Source organism: Ixodes scapularis, unplaced genomic scaffold (genome assembly GCF_016920785.2).
Source record: "Ixodes scapularis isolate PalLabHiFi unplaced genomic scaffold, ASM1692078v2 PGA_scaffold0__279_contigs__length_252992795, whole genome shotgun sequence".
Classification (NCBI taxonomy): Eukaryota; Metazoa; Arthropoda; class Arachnida; order Ixodida; family Ixodidae; genus Ixodes; species Ixodes scapularis.
The window spans coordinates 225638287-225655186 of record NW_024609835.1 but is presented as its reverse complement, the minus strand read 5'-3'; the positions used below and the strand labels follow the sequence as shown (position 1 = coordinate 225655186).

Genomic DNA, 16900 nt, shown 5'->3' with positions numbered 1-16900 from the left:
ATAATTTAAAAAAACAGGTATAGTTAGCTCTTCTTTTCAGCCGGCGTACATACTTGGCTCACTCCTAAGCTGACTGCGAGGTGAAAGCTACGCACTCGCCGGGCCATTGAACCTCCTCCGTTTGATCAGCTGACCCTGCGCTCTTCTGTGCGGGCGGGACAGTGGTTACGTGGCGAAAGAACGAAGTATTCCTGATCCTACGAGCAAGTATCGCTTCCACGGCACTATCGACTTAGCCGTGAATGGAGTATCTCCCCGATTCGCCCCTAAGCTGGCAGTGCGGTGGAAACCACTTGCTCGTCGGGCCAGGTGTACCTTTCGCCAAGTGATCACGCTCCCCCCCTCTACCCACGCCCAGAGAGTAGGAAGGGTGAGTAGGCAAGGAGGCCACGTGGTGAGGGAATCGAAGGTCGTTGATTGGCCGGATGAGCTCGTAGCTCCCACCGCATTGTCAGTTCGGCGTTGAACGCTGTGCGTGGCATAGTGCTGTCGCAGCAATGCGTGGCATCACAAAGCGAATGGCGCTGCACTGCCGAGGGCTTAGGCCTAACTTTCGCGCTCGGAGACCAAGTCCGCTGACGCGTGAAATGGGAGCACATCCCGGGGGCTGTCAAACTCTCTCCCTCCCCCCCCCCCCCCCCGGTTAATCCGCTCCCGTTTTTAATCCGCGCGCCTTAATTATCTACGCGGCGTCCGACAGCGTAAACAAAGCGATCCGGGGCTGAAGCTGCGCCGACGCTGCGAGGAGTGAACGATAATAACACGCAACGTGTCATAGATCAGACACGGGCGGCGCTCGCTGCTGGAAGTAATGCGGAGGGAGTTGTCCGCGCGCTGGCGCGTGTGATTGGTTCGCTCTCCGCGTGACGTGAAGCGATCGGGGGGGCCTTTGCGAGCGATACGCCTCGCACTTATACTGTGCGTTGGGATTTTTTTTTTTGTTCTTTTTTCTTCGATAGTTTTCCGCGGGATTGTCCGGCCGGATAGGGCGTTTATTCCATGCTAATTGTTGTCATGAAAACAAAGACCCCAAGGCTAAAAAAAGAAAAGAGAAATACCGTATTTATCCTGGCATACCCCGTGATTTTGATTATTTTACTAAAAATAGCACTTTGTCCATCCTTTCCGTGAAATTGGAGGCATAAGCCCTAGGGTTCGTGGGTGCGTTCTTCTGGAGCTTATCCCCCACCCCCGCAGATTCGCTGTTTTTCGAAATTTATTTTCTGTGTCGCAGAACAATCGCAGTCGCAATCGCTACATCAGATTTTTTTTTTTTTTTTACTTTCCGGTATCGATAGGAGGAGAAAACAAGGTAACCAGCAGAAAAGAGCAGCCTTCTAGCCTTTTTAGTGCGGGCTATGTTCTGGGTGGTTCGTTGTCACTACGACGGAAAATCGCATGACGGCAAAGTGGGTAATACGACAGATAATGACATAACCGGGGAATACGACGGATAATCGCATTACGACGGAAGGGGCTAAAGAGAGACCTTGTATGTGACAGCTATGAATCTTGACTGGTTGAATATCTCGTATTGATATTGTCTGACGTAATTCGGTTTTGGCGACGGGGGGTTTTGCAGTGTCTTTCCGGTATTCCCCCTTTCAGTCGTATAGTGACGCTCCGACGCAGTCATCTTCTAGTCAGAGAGACGCTGTCCGTCGTCTTGCGACCGCCCGGCGTAATCCACTTTTAGTAGTAGGAGGGTTGTCAGTCGTTTTGCTGCACTCCGGCAGTGCTAAAGGGTACTTTGACGGTTTTTTTAGGTACTCTAACTAACTATATTTTCGTAGTCACCGGCTTTTGCCCTTTTGAATAAACTATTTAGTATCGCGATATTCCGGATAGTTATTGTAAAACCGGCAGGAAAAAATGAAACGAAAATACACATTGAAATATAATCTCGCCTTTTAGCTCCGTGACGACAGTGGAAGGCACCAGGTCGAGCGGGCAGTCTAAAAATGGACACTGCCGAAGATAAGTTTCCTGCCGCCGCGCGGGTTCTGGAAGGAACTTCCAGAGCATTCGTTCCACACAAAGAAACTGCTTGTAATCAGTTGGGAACTAAGTCTACAGTCCAAAAACTGAACCCCTGCCTTTTCCTGACGTCACCTTTCCATTTTTCTCAGCAGAGACTTCCCCTTTAAGAAACACACCGCCCCCCCCCCCCCCCCCAGCCCCTTAAGTTCTACGAGGTCAGCCTTATTAAATGGAAAGTCGACATAGACCAGCGTTTTTAAAGAAAAACATTATTAGTTTTCAGAGGCATTACATATATTAGGTCAATAAAACAGACCTGGGCAGCGCTTAACCCGTGATGTCATCTGACTGCACTCCTCCCCCCCCCCCCCCCCCCCCCCCCCCAAGCCTGAGCCTGCCCCTGCTTAAGGGTGGGAGGTACTGGATCTTTGCCGCTTCATAGTTCCTACCATCATCTTGAATGACACGGCAGTTGCGTGGTTATTCCTTGGGCAGAATTCGAGGCCTCCCAGCTATTTACTGTATTCGCCGAAATTCTTCGATGTTTCTATGCTGAATAAATGCTGGATCATTCAAAATGAGGGCCCCCTCAAAAAAATAGAATAATATTTTCCTGCGAGAAAGGCGTACGTAGTTTTATCCGAATTGATCCTATGCCACAGATCGTTTCGCGCATGCTGCTCTTAATTTCCAAATAATCGTGGCACATTGCTTCCCGCGGCCTTTTGTTGTAAAAAAAATAAACGTTTAGATACTACGCGGGTTCCCGATGCGTTGGCGTAACTTCTTCTCAAGCGTAGTAATCTGCTTTTCGACTACTCACAGTGGCGACGTTCTCATTCAAATCGAACCTCTCAATTCCAGTAAGCCCTGGCCCCAGTGGTGCTAGTAATTGAACATCTGCATACTTTGGCAGAATTCTAACAAAACACAAACAGTGTAAATTGGAAGGCCCGGTCATAAATAACCGGCATCCAAAGAAGTTTATCGGGCGACAACACCAATCCCATTTTCTACAAACGTGACCGAATCACTTTATCATTTTCTCGAGGCTCGACCGTCAAGACGCAAGATGCTTGGACGAGAAAGGCGTCTCCACGTAAAACTGTCATAAGGAAAACAAACAGAGAGAGCAGAAAGTGAAGGAAAGGGGGAAAGTGCATGAGAACCCTTTCCAATCTCCAATCTGCTGTTTGCGGAAATCAGTGCCGCCCCACGACACTGCCCGGTCATTTTTTACACCAAGATAGACCCGCCACGAGCTTGCTTGCAGCAATATAGTATTTTTTACTTTATTTTTTTTTTTTTTTGATAGAACTTAGTTGGTTTCGTGACATGGCTCATTTCTCGAGTCAACGGACGCTTCTTTTTCCATATTAACATCGGAATGCAATACATCTCCCAGAAACGAGCGCGCGCGCGCAATATCAACACTTGTCAAATATAAAAAAGGACAAATACAAAGTCTGAAGCCGACTCTCATCACTTATACCGCTGCGCGACCAAGTAACTTGCAGTGACCTGAAAGTTTTAGAAAAGTGCAAAAAACAAAACAAAAACGCGGTATAATCTAAACAAATAAGACGGTTACAAGAAACACCGATTTCTTTTCAAAGCACGCCAATGTCCTCCCAACAAACCTTCGACCTTCTTTTGGCGAGCCGAGCGTGAGCGCGTCGGGACGCAATATCTGACCCGGAGGCTCCATATATTTTCCGGATGTCAGGAACTCGACAGCCTTCGGCCCGTGTTTTTGGAGCCGTTAGAACTTCGCCGTGGCTCCGGCGCGAGATACCTTATCGTTAACCGGGTCGCGCCCGAGTATCTTCGACATTACTTTGGCATTCTGTTGGCTCGAAGGCGGCGCAAGGGTCGCCGTCTGTCGGCCGCTTCGGGAGGAAGAATTCTCGACTCCTTGACGTCGTATTCGGACGGCTCGTGACGATGGCAACAAACGCATAGAGAAGACAACAGGAAACAGGGCTTTCGCCGATTTGCGTTTTCCTGGATTTCTCTAACTTTTGTTTACTATCTGTATTATTATTGCACACCCAGAATGCAAACGAACTTAGCTGAAGGCAAAACACAAAAAATATATGAATAGCAAAACAACAAATCCCCTGTCCATAAGGCGCTCTTTCTGGGCATATCCCGCATAAAAAAACTCACAACAAATGACAAGGTAAACAAATAACACGGCTGGAAACGGCATTGCCCACATCTGGTGCCTCGCGTCGATGACTCGCATCTCGTTCGCTGGCGCCTGACTGAGTTAATCTGCATTATATGCATGGCCTAACAACGTAGTTGGCTGTAATGCACGTCATATATACAACGGCTCACTTTTTACACTCCCTATTTAAATCGGCCGAACAAAGGTTCCGAAAGGCTGGTGGAAGCTTGGTGACAAGTCTGAGCGACATGTGCAATCGTGCTGCCATGAAACGGGTGGATGCGTTGTTACGTCGAAAAATGTGTCCGTATACCGAGGTCGTGCTTCGCTGTCAAGGCAGAGACCGTCTGGCGGAGGAGAGCAAAATTGTGAATTTCAGACGAAGTGGCGATTAAAGGTACACAACAAAAGGCGGTTCTGACGTCACCCCACTGCGGTGGCGCTGCAGTCGGCGCATGCGCACACGGTAAACGAATCCTTTTTGTGCGCATTTGCATTCCAATGTGGACTTGTTTGTAAACAGCGCTCGCCTGTAGCGTCAGATCGTTTCCCTTATGAGACATAGATTAATCTAAGAATTCAAGAGGGAGTTTAATTACCTCTCTTGACTTGCTTTAAAAAGGAAAAGCGTAAGATTCATACTTTCTCTGCAATATATAAAGAAATAAACCTCAATACTAGAGCGCGTCTGGAGCCCTTAGTACTTTGTCTAGACGATTTCCAATGAACTGACAAGAATATGTAAACACCATTTTTTTTAAATAATAATGAAACGGGTAGAATATTATCTTCTTTTAAACTTTAGTATCTTTAGTGAAACAAAGAGCTATTAAAATTTTCAGCAAAGCTGACGCTTAGTTACAAGATATACGAAGAAACAGAGCGTTCTCCTTTCGACATTTTGTAGATGGCAGTTATCTACGTTACGGAGAGCCTACCTTCCTTTTTATACGAATTAGGATGTGGAGAAATGGCGAATCACTCCTTTGTCTTAATCTTTGGAAGAGCTGCCGATTTAACGATCAGACAGCATAAAATTTTGAAGTGGAAGTTACTCGATTAGCCGGAGCTAAAGGTCTAATTTCAACTGAAATGTCCGTTTGCTACAGGCGTAAACAATACATTGTCTATGCAACTGATCTTAACGTTTCCGGAAATTCGAAATGTTATATATATATATATATATATATATATATCGAAATCTTATATATTCCTATATCTTTCTCTCTCTCTCTCTCTCTCTCTCTCTCTCTCTATATATATATATATATATATATATATAAACTCAAAGAATGTTTTTCAGCTTCGCCGTTTAATCAGGCCTCAGGCTGGATCACGCGACTGATAGGCTGTCGAACGTTTCCCTCATACGAGCCTTCAGAAACAGCTCACGCTGGACTGACAAAAGTGCGAGGATTAGTCGAGATTCTCAAGCTTTGCTGGAGCACGAATATTTAAGCTGATAACTTGGAAATAAATATAGACGAATATTCTGCGTCGATTCACGTAAGGTACAAATAGACTGGCACTTTCGGGGGTGGGGGTCGGGGATCATGATACACCTATCTTTTTTCCATTAATCAGCTCGGCGAACTAAATCCCACTTTGGGTGGGGCCGGCTTTCGGAACGCGGGCATTTGCACGCCTGTCCCATCGCTCCAGCCGCTCCAATCTTCCTGAAATGGCATTAAAAGCCCGTCCAAAAAAAGGACCGCGTCCGCGCTAAACTAAGAAATTGTCGAGGCAGGTTGCGAAGCAAACATATGCGGCCAAATCAAGCGTTGAGAATAGATTAGATCACAATAAAGTAAATTTGGGGTTGTCGGTCGAGCCCCTTTTATATTGTGGGTCAGAGGCACGTGTAACCTCTCATACTTCGAGAGCGCGCGCGCGCGTGTCGAGGGGAGTTATACGAAACCCCCACTTTCTATTTATAGTCACGCTCGCACTCGAAACTAGGGGACTTGTGTAGATAACTCAGCCAGCTTACTCTATAGCAAAATGAGCCATCGTCTCTTTCAAGACTCGTTGAAAGTAATTTTTGAGAGTACTGGGTGAGCACGTGCGGCTTCCGGCCTCGACCCGCTATACCTTTTAAAGGGCCCTTAAAAAAAGAACAAATTTTTTTTTTAACAGTCTGGTTGTGACACGAATGTCGAAAAAGTCATTTTCCTCGAACAAAATGAAAACAAAAATAGCAATATTGACGGCGCGGAACGCGATTTACTCGGCAGTCACCTCCTTTCCGTTTGTTTTCTCTCTCGGCAATTCGTGCGAGTGGAGTTGTGGTGGGCTTCGCCTTCACGACCGAGATGGTCATTCCGGAATGACCCGTGACTTCGCGCGCAAAAATTCAGATAAATCTCTCGCCGGCAATATTACTATTTTTTTTTTTCACGTAAAATTTGTTTTAGACACTTGTATCCCAACCAGATTGCTTAAAATGTTTTCCTTCTTTTCGGGGGCCCTTTAAGACAGCTATTATGGAAGCTTTTTAATTTTAAAGCGTGTTTCTTAATCTGAATCTGTGGTTCCCCTCCAGCTTTTTACTTTTTTAAGACACACTTTAAATCTTTTGTTTTGTTTAAATAGCTCCCGCCCTGTTTGTTAACAGTAGATACAGAATAATAATCCTGTAGCAAGATGAAATCTTTACTTTTGTAACCATAACGGGCGGTAGCTTGCACCGCCTAACCTAAAAACTAAAAAAAAAAAAAGTGTGATATATTTTTTTTTTTTTTTTTGCATTTCTAAGTCTATTTGCATCCCATCGGCAATGTCGCAAATATCACCAGCCGGTGTGAGAAATCACCAGGATGACTCTTGGGGGATCGGGCATTTCTGGAACAGCATGTGGTTTTCTAGAACAGCATAATGTCAGCTGCCATATTGCCACGCGCGTCACCGCGCGACCGCGTGCGTGGCCGAGTGGTTACCGCGCTTGACTCTCGTGCGGAAGCCCAGGGTTAGATTCCTGGGAGCGACGCGGCTTTTGTTTATACCTTCAATTTAAATTTCTGGCAAATTAGAGAACCCTAGTTGCTTGTTCGGGGTCCGAATGTTCTACGCCCCGAACCTTCTACGCCGACTGTTCCAGAAGCCCACGCGCCCTACATAAGGGGCTCCGCGTGGCGAGCCGCAGTCAGTCTCGCCCCAGCGTTCGAAGTCGGCTGCCACGCCGACTTCGACGCCCGCGACGTTCTGTTGTTTTCTTCTGTTTCCTCCTTGTTTGGGCACAAGTTCGCCCCATTGAACATATCATTTTCGTCAGTTATTCTTTGTTTTGTCACCTCGTGATTCGTGACAATATATCTTTACACTGTAGTGCACGTTTTTGTGGAGAAGTTCAAACGCTGGTCGGTAGAATAAAAAGATATCATTTTAAAGGCGCCTTCGTGGTTTGTATATGAAACGGAGCACGCCGATTTGACTAAGGAGCAGCTGAGCTGGAGAATACTTGTTCTAGGATATACGTTGTACAGCCGTTCTCAAAATCCCTATTGTCCCGAGCTGCTGGCAATATATAATGAAAGCCGATTACTTTTATGTCTTTTTTCTTTTCTATGGCCTGATTTTTATAGCTCGCTTATTCCACCCTCCTCCTTTGCAACGTCGTTCGCCTCTCACTCGATAATAATTTCCCTTCAAATGCGAGCATTGCAATGTCGAAGAGTGCGAATCTTCGCTTTCTACCGAATCGGCGAGAATTTCAAGATCAAAACCAAAGAAGCAAATATTCTATTCTTGATTGTTCTCAACTCCCCTGCAAACAAATGTTGCTCTTCGGGACGTGTAGATGACGTCCTGCTACAATCGAAACAGAACTATATAATAAAAGCAAATCACGCAACCGAGCATTTCATTGGAGAAACTGCCGGTGCATTGGCGAAGCCTACGAGAGACGAACAATACTTCTCTGTGTGTTGGGGAAAACGCACACGGTCATCGCCATGTTTAGCACATCGCCTGCGCCCGGTCTTCCGACAAACAGCGGATAGTGGACCTCACTATCATAGCCGTCCTATACAGTCCAGTCGCATTCCCCCGCACATAGTCTCGACCTCGAGAATGGGCACTATATTTAGAGAACGCGGCCTCTATCACCACATGCCATCGCTAGCATCGCCGCCGCCAATCCTCCACGGCCACGCGGAACCCAGCCAAGCAGCGTCATCTAGCGGAGAACCCGAGCAACGCGTGGGAGGCGGCGGCTTTTTTCAAAAAGCGCTCTGGTCCACACTGTCGATTCTGACCGGTTTGCGCTCTCACTAATGTTGCCCTACACTTTCCTCGTTTCTACACGCCCTTTCACCATACGTTGGAACGCGGCAGACACTACGAGCCATGGGAGCTAACTCTATCCCGCCTGAGTGTCGAGGGACCCTCGAGAAATGCGGAGCGATGCTCAGAGCCCCTGGTCACGTGGTACGTCCACACTGCTGGATTGGCTGAGATTGATCCTAGGTGACTATCGCTATCGCAACTTGAAAGCAGGTATATACCAAGTTCTTGCTCCGTCTACTTTCTCCGTCGCTTCCGGTTAGGGTACCGTCGACGGAAGGCGTCGACTCCTCGCGCGTCGGCGGTGTGCCCCAGACAGATCGCCATCGTGCTCCGGGTTTTTAGCGCCAATTTTCACGTCATCGTGAGGAGTCGGGCCGGGTTCAAGCGTCGCCATTGTGTGCTTTCTGGGCGGGGTAATGGCGGTCGCCGCCGCTCTCTCGCTTATCGGGCTTCTTTGCGCTTGTGGTTGTCTCGTCGACCGAGGGGCCCGAGGTGCCAAGTGGTCTCCTCCCGTTCCAGTGCCGCACTCCTCGACTTCGGGACGGGTTCCCGAGCCTTGACTTGAAGTGCGCCGCGCCGTACCGGTTTGCAGCCGCTCGTTTATCTCGGATGTTGTGTTGGTTTAGTGCTGCATTTTATGCGAGTTTTGTTTTGGGAGGTTGATCCTTGGGCGCGCCGCTGTGGTCATCGCACGCGCGCACTTTTGTTCCGCTGCTTTCCGTCTTGTGGAGCGTTGGTGCCATGTTATATCAGAACGACGTGAAGTTACACGCCCAACGGGGATTTGAAATCGAGAGAAAAATGTGATATCGGTCTTAATTGGGCTCATATAGTCGTTGAAGTTTTTAATATCGCGGTGCTGCTAATACAGTTCACATGCATCGTTTTATTTTTAAATTGTGCAAATCCTGTTCGAAATATAGAAAGATTGGTAACACTTCGCGCATTTGGCGGAATTGATAGTCATGATCGAGTATTGTATTCGCTACTTTATAAAAAAAATAGGTAAATTTAAAGAAAATTCAAATAAAAGAAATTTAAGATGGCTGCGAAAAGAAACTGAAGGAAAAAGATTCCTGCTGGGCTGTTGATGACAAGTGCATATTCTTGCATTGTTTATCATATCACTTATTTTTATTCCCTCAATGACCATCTTCAATGGACGCTGATATTACCTAGTCCTTCCAATTTCGTTTTTTCCTCGCAAACTATAACTACCCTTTTCCCTTAAAAGTAGATATCTGCTTCACTATCCTAGAAAAAAAAAATTGCTGTTGTCCAGAATGCATCACAATTTCACTTTCAGCGGTATCATGATTTGATCTTTTCAGAGTTTTGCATTTATATTAGCTAACGAGACTTTGATGACTCGAACGTTATACTATCATTTTTAATTGCAAGCGGTGAAGCATCGTCTTATAACAAAGACAGCTGCATTGATCTCTCCGACATCTCGCATATTTTAACAGGACAAATAAGCATAATCTGACAGGACCAGAGCGGAAGTGTAGGACCTTGCATTTTACCATAGTTCTTGTTTCGAACTCCTCGCAAATCCCTGTGATCGATGAAAATCCCGAAAAGCAGTTTGATACATTGTCAGAGAAGACTGTTTACTAATCCAAAATTAATAGTAAGTTATCCAGCCTTTCATTTAGACGGTTGAGAGTAGCGAGAAATAATTGAGGGAGGAAAAACACATGTGCAATAAGGACTCTCTATGGCTTAGCCAGTGGTGCGCATCAGAAACACAAACTCCACTGCTGTGTTGTGATGAACTTGTAACTACTTGTATGTTGTTACTTATGTGATATTTATTTCTAAAGTTCAAAATAACAAAACGAAAGCGTCATGATCAGCTTACGCCGTGAAATCTCGTTCGCAATGAAAGGGCACCATTAAGTCTTTCCCACTCCATCCAAAAATGCTTTAAGGGGCATTCAAGTGGGCTGTGAGATGGTTAATGTATGACGATAACACAATGTACGGGTCATAGGCATCCCAGAAAACCGATATTACACTCATGGGCCGCCAATTTCTCTCTTAAAAATCTAATCAAAGATAGGCCTTGGAGCAGGCACCAGGGAGCGCCGTTAGGTGGCGTTTTCAAACAATAATTTCTGTATTACTTTGACTACACTCAACGATGTGACAGATTTGTCAATATATAATGCACAACTCACCTAAAAAGAGCAACAGTACTAACGTTCGAATCTTCACGCAAGTACCGCAATTTACTATTTTGATCGGTTACATTCTATGGAGGTGGTGGCGATCCAAGAATGGCACACAAGAGGAAACAGTGCCCGTGTATTTCTGTTGCTCTTCGTTTACTAGGAGGTCTTGCCGTTTAGAACTCAACATTTTTATTGACTGAAGCCTAACAAACAATATGCTATGAAAAACAAGCTTCTACAAATACCACGCGAGTGCCCCTTTAACTGACATCAAACGCACCGTTATCAGGTGCGTGTGTCATCCCAACACGGCAGTAATATGGTGTCTTGCACACACTCAACATATATATCTAAGGGTCGACTTTCTCACAAAGCATGCGAGAAACAAATCTCTGCGATCAGTGGAATAATGTAGGCGAATAAGGAGGCATAAGAATTTATTTGCACCGCAAAACTAAAGTGTTTCTTTTTTCTTTATAATTGCACAAATGGAAAGCGTTCGTGCACAAATCACACCCTCCCGTAAAGAGGGAAGAATTTGCACGGACGGTGGAAAGGACAGTCGAGAAGGACAGGTAGCTTGTGAGAATTGGTTGTTTATGATAACGGCCATTAAGGGGACTCTAATGGTTAACCCTATTGGCTTGGCAAAGAAAGTTTATTTCGTAACGACAACTTAAATGGAGAATATTGGAGATGCACAGTGCACTCCGATGTTAGGCACGAATAAGAAAAAAAAAATATATGGAAGCAAAGCTTCACGCCCGACGGCATGCGAGCGTCACACGCTGGCAACGCATCATCAACATGAAGCTTGCGTAATCCGCAGGGTCGCTCTGTGAAGCATGGCGATTGGCCGCCCGCGCGCTGTGCGGGAAGGAAGACCCACGGGTATTCTTCGAAGTGTGCGCGACTCGCTTTATTGTTGTAATTGTCTGCTAGTACACGGATCACACCATAACAGAATGAGTCAAAATTTGAGGACTATGATTGGCTAAAATGAAGGAACAGAGAGGCGAATTGGCTGCGCATGATGAGATGCGCTTCGGTTGCATGAATACAAGCGTAGTCAATGGCGTCTAGCACATGAATTCCCTAAGCCGAAGCGGACCCTCTCCAAATCCCCGTTACCTCCCGAACTGAAAAGACACCGATGCAAACGAGATTTCTACGGCCGGCTGGCCTGGCCAAAGCTAACAAGAATGCCTTGTGTTGTATCGCGTACGTGCTCCCAGTTAATCCCATTAACAGTAGTGCACTCGGTGAGCGTGCCATGTTTTCGTTCGACGTCCGTGTCTGTGCGTGTGTGTTGCTGCTGTGTTGCTTCCTAACCATCCCCCGTAACGCAAGACCGGCATGTTTCTTGTGCCTCCGTAGGAAGACCCATCAGGGTGGGAGGCCACAGTGCTCGATCAATGAACAGGAACCTGCATGGTAAGCTGTCTTTCCTTTCAGCCCCGTCCCCAGCGGGCTGCGTTCCTTCTTGTTTTGTTTTTTTCGGTCTTGTCCTTGCTTCTTGCAATCATATGGTGTGCCGTAATTTGTTTGTTAGCTTGTTAATCGCCTTAGCGTTGCTTTCTCGCTACTTATATTTGTGCATGGATTCGGTGCTTTTTCGTCAAAGGGCTCAAAGGAAAAGTAAGAGGAAAATAAATAGCACTGGATATTAAGGAACTATACCTACAGAGTACCGTTATCGACGTCGGCGGATGTCGGGTTACGAGTGTAAACTAACATTTAAGCAAATTGATCACCCAAAATTCGCTCATCGATTTTTTTTTTTTTTGTAGCTATAATGCTTGTGCGTGCATTCAAATAAGAAACGCGCTACCCGTCTTCAAAATATGCCATAGCAGTTGTATAGAGTTTTGGCGACCGGATTGTGCCTCCAGTTTCCTACGCCACGCTGCTTATTACACTTATTTAAGACTTTAGCTGGGTCAAGATTCGAATTTGGCACAATCATTTGAAATTTATTAACTGTATCACAAGCATGCTGCAATCGAAAATACACAAAAATGAATGGTTATAATTGTGTACGACTTTTATATTGGAAGAAAATATTTTTATGATGATGACACGTTACTTGTTCGATTTTGCAGTGCACAAGCTTGCTGTGCGAAGGCAGCTGTATATAGCCTTTATATTTATTCACAATGTAGGCCATGGGGAAGTGTACTGAATAGATTTTTTGCGTTTTTTAGACTTTCGTGTTCCGTCAAGGGTCAGCAGGAATGTGCTAACTTTTTACCCATGTTTTATGTATTCTGTGTTCTCTTTATCGAGAATTCAATTAGCATTTAATAAGGCTCATTTTGACTTCTTTTTTCTCATTGTTTATGTTTCATGTGTGATGGTGGATGTCTTAGGACTACCTATTGTAAGGCGGGTTATGCGTAGCCTTTTCAGTTTCTGTTATATATTGTTTTTATTTTATCGTAACGTGTATTTTAATGCGTAACGTACTGCTCTCTTCTAGTTTGCTTTGTGTGCACCAAATAAACTCTAAAATAGTTTGTGGGCACGTAAAAATAAAGATTTATTATTATAAGATATCAGACTAAGAAATTCTGCTCTACACTATTCAGACATCATGCTGAAACTAAATGCAAAAAAACAAAAACGGCGGAAGTCCGAACCGGAAGCGACGTCACCGTCCGCGGCTGGTGCGGGTAGCGAGCCACTGCTTGCTGACAAGGGTCATTGGTCGTAGAAGAGGAGCGTTCTACTCTGCTGTCTCCTCAGGCGGGCAATATTTTCTAGCTGTGTTTCTTCTAATTTTCGTGTGGCGGACACTAGATTGCAACATCACACGAAAGCAGTGTGCAACAAAATCTAGTTGTATGTATTCTAACAACTGCGATCGCATATTTTGTCGACGGACAACAAATGTCGAATTGAAATCCTTCGGAATATTCCAAAAGCGAATGAGTGGATTTTATTCAATTACTAAGATAATTATCACTTTTTATTCCTAGCGGACACCGGCCGTGGTGGATAAAGTTATCCTTTAGAATTTGCTTTCCATATTTTCCGTCGTAGCGAAACGCATGTTAAACATATATATATATATATATACTGAGCGTCATTGAAAATCCCTAAATCAGTAATTTTCAGAAAGACTTTCAGCGCGTGAGGAGTGCAGTAGTGCGCTAAGGCCGCCATTTGTGCTAGAGGTACAAAGCTACAAGTGCAATACGGTACCCGCGCGATTTTTCTGTCTCTTATCATTAGCTCCAGCCTTGTACCTGCAGCACAAGTGATTACTTTAGCACACTACTGCGCTTCTCGCGCGCACGAAGTGTCTCAGAATTACTGATTTAATGGTTTTCAGTGACGCTTAGCAAGTTTCTAATAAGAACCATATGTCATTTCTCAATAATTGAAAATTTACATGACATATTTTGGCGAATTACTCACGAGACTGTAAAGGTTGTGCCCATCTAGAATGTCCGCCTAGCCCAAGAAACATAGAGTGATAGTGAAGGCGGCATTCACGTACCAGTAAAGATGTCTTAAAAAAATCTGTTCCAAATAGAAAATAACATCCGATATATATATATATATGGGTGGTTTCATCTCAAATCGTGCAGGCAAAAAGGGTCGAATTTTTAATTTCGATGAAAAAAATATATGTTATGGCGCCGTTTCTAAAACCGCAGTCGACACAAACCGCAAGTTCGTCGGATTTTTGGTTCTCGACTTATGAATTTTTAAAGAGGCCGCGGCGAAAAGCAGTGTTTTGCACACCCGTCGTGGGTCGGATGTTTCGCTTGATCTCCCGCCATGGATTTTCAGTCCACATTATGTTATATTTTTTGAAGCACTCTGCGGACACATTTAAAAGGCTCCAATACCATGAAATAATTTTAGGCCTTTTGCTTTTTTTCTGTAAAAATGTCAAAAACGCCTCCTCGGTCAATTGTTGACGAACTTTGACAATTAATTACTGGCGATCTACTTGGGTTACACCGATATTTTTTATGTCCACGGAGAGCCCAAATTACGTTCTTTATATTTATTATAAAATGCCTGGGCTGTATAAAATATCATTTGCGGTACGTTTACGTTAATATTATGCAAAAACCAAAAAGTACCATTTTTGAAATTGATTTTCTCAAAAAACCCATTTTTTATTTTATTGATTTTTTGTTCAAATGTAGATATGCTAGTTGTCTACACAAAAATCAAGCCTAGAAAGTGTATATATTGTTTGTATGTTTTACATTTAAGCATCAATATCGTAGAAAAACGTGTTTTTACGGCTCGAAATGGACTTGCGAATTGCGCGTCGTCACAAGCTTGGAAATAGTTTTTTCTTTTTTTCAACGTTCCCACATAAAAATGAAATACAGTATTTCCACCCTGATATATTTATTGATTATCTAAATTTTATTATAGGCGGCAAGCTACATCGGAGGAGTTCCAAAAAGAGAAAGCAACACTTCTTAACAGACCAGCAGGTGTCGTAAATTTTTAACGTGTAGGAGTCGGCAGACGTCTTATTGATTCGGGGCCCTCATTGGCCTGCATGAACGTCCCGCCCTTTCGGAGCCAGCAGATGACCACGACTTTTCGCGCTCGTTGTGTTAGATGGGACGGACCGTGACAGTAAAGCGAGCAGCGCACCCTGTGTCACGAGGAGTGAAATGTATACGATTGTGTCGTGGACGCGGCGAACAGTGACAGCCACCCAGGAGGAGTCTGTCAGAGTATTGCACAAAGGAAAGCAAAGGAATCGTTGCCTGAAAGGATGAGGACACCACGGCCTTACAATGTCGACGGTCAACAACTGTTCTGCCAGCCAAAACAACGCCGCGTGCGCGCTAAAACCGGCGGCGCGGGACAGAAATCCCGCAGTCGCACACACGAAGATGGGCCGGTTTCGTTAGGAATGTGGGGAAATTTGAAACCAGCCATCCGTGCATGCGTGAAACGATACCGCCTGTTTGCCCTAGCTTCGAGCGCCCTATCCTTACCTTGAAACGGCCGTGCTCTCTCTCTCTCTCCGGGGAGATCCGATAGCACCGAAGGGTTATCTATTAAACTTGAGGAAGAAAACGAGAAGGGAGTGTCTAAGTTTAATTATCCCCACCAACCCGCTCGTTCTGTCCTTATAAAGGGTTATCTCTTTTGGAAAGAGCAAAGCCCGGAGACTGACATTAAAACGAGCGTGTTGGTAAATATACTTGTGTTTGTATTCTGCCCGGAGACTAGTTGGGTCGAAGTCAGCCTCCTTCTCAACTATAACCGTTTGTGAAGAGTGGGCTTCTCCCGAGATGAAACGTTAGCGCCGGCTGACGTGTTCTTTTGAAAAAGGGAAGGGGAAAGAGAAAGTTTGAGTAACTGCAGAAACTACCTCGAAAGCTCCTCTCCCGATATGAAGCTTGAAGCATAGTCTCGGTTACCTTCTCGCGCATCGCCTGCTCGAATCTATTCTTCACTTTCTTTCGTACAGCCACTGTTCCGCACAGCCGTCGTGGATGTGCGTAATAGAGGGAGGAACAGATTCGAGCATCACCTGGACGCCGTCATCCTGCCAGACTTCAATGTCGTGGGACCGACTCGTGTGTGTTTCTTCGCCCCGCTAAACTTTGCTTCTCGGAAACGTTTTTTTTTTTTTTTTTTTAATGTTTTTTTATTAATTGTTTGTTAGCACTGTTCAGTTGTTGGGTTTATTTCGTCATGGCGTAGCGGCCTGGCGGTGATGTAGAGAGCCTGTTCGCACGCATTTGGTTGCGTCCCGTTTAGGGAATGCCCGGGGGAGTTGGTTTTTGTTCTTGCCATGTGCGGCTGAGTTTTCCCGTCTTTAATAATATATTGATTTTTTTTTTGTTTTACCTTTACGTGCCGTCGACTTCTTTGTCTGACTCTCCACCAGGCGTGGACCTATCGCCTTGCCACCGCTCGAACCTAATACTTTATTTTTTTTAACGCAATTTTCGTTAAGATCGGAGTTGGGCAATTTAATTCTTATTTATTTATTTTTATTTCCTACCCCTCTCCATGACACACTCTCTGTGTGTTTCGGACCGTTTCTGTGTCACCACTTTTGTGTATTACGGAAGTGAAAGGACATTCCCTGGTGACCTCTGCGATGTGCGGTGAACAAGCCCCAGTGTTTGGTTTCGTAAAGAATTGTATATAATATATCGACGATGTGGTGACTTTCTTTGTCTTAGTAATATGACAGCTAATAGCTAGTCGTGCTAGTTTACTTTGAAAGGTTTATAAATCGAAACAATACAACATCTGTGCCTTTTGGTTATTGAAAGTCTACTAGGCC

The 16900-nt window shown here is 44.9% G+C and overlaps 1 protein-coding gene across 2 annotated transcripts in view; it reads left to right on the top strand.

Annotated features, from left to right (window-relative positions):
• Window positions 1–16900, top strand: part of LOC8035937 — a 465884-nt gene that overhangs the window by 437697 nt on the left and 11287 nt on the right. Inside the window, exon 4 of one of the 2 annotated variants that reach the window (XM_029968194.4) lies at window positions 11992–12048. The exons of the other annotated variant lie outside the window; for it this stretch is intronic. Within the exon in view, the coding sequence (XP_029824054.3) occupies window positions 11992–12048 (57 nt within the window). The remainder of the gene's footprint in view (window positions 1–11991; window positions 12049–16900) is intronic. 2 annotated transcript variants of the gene reach the window in all.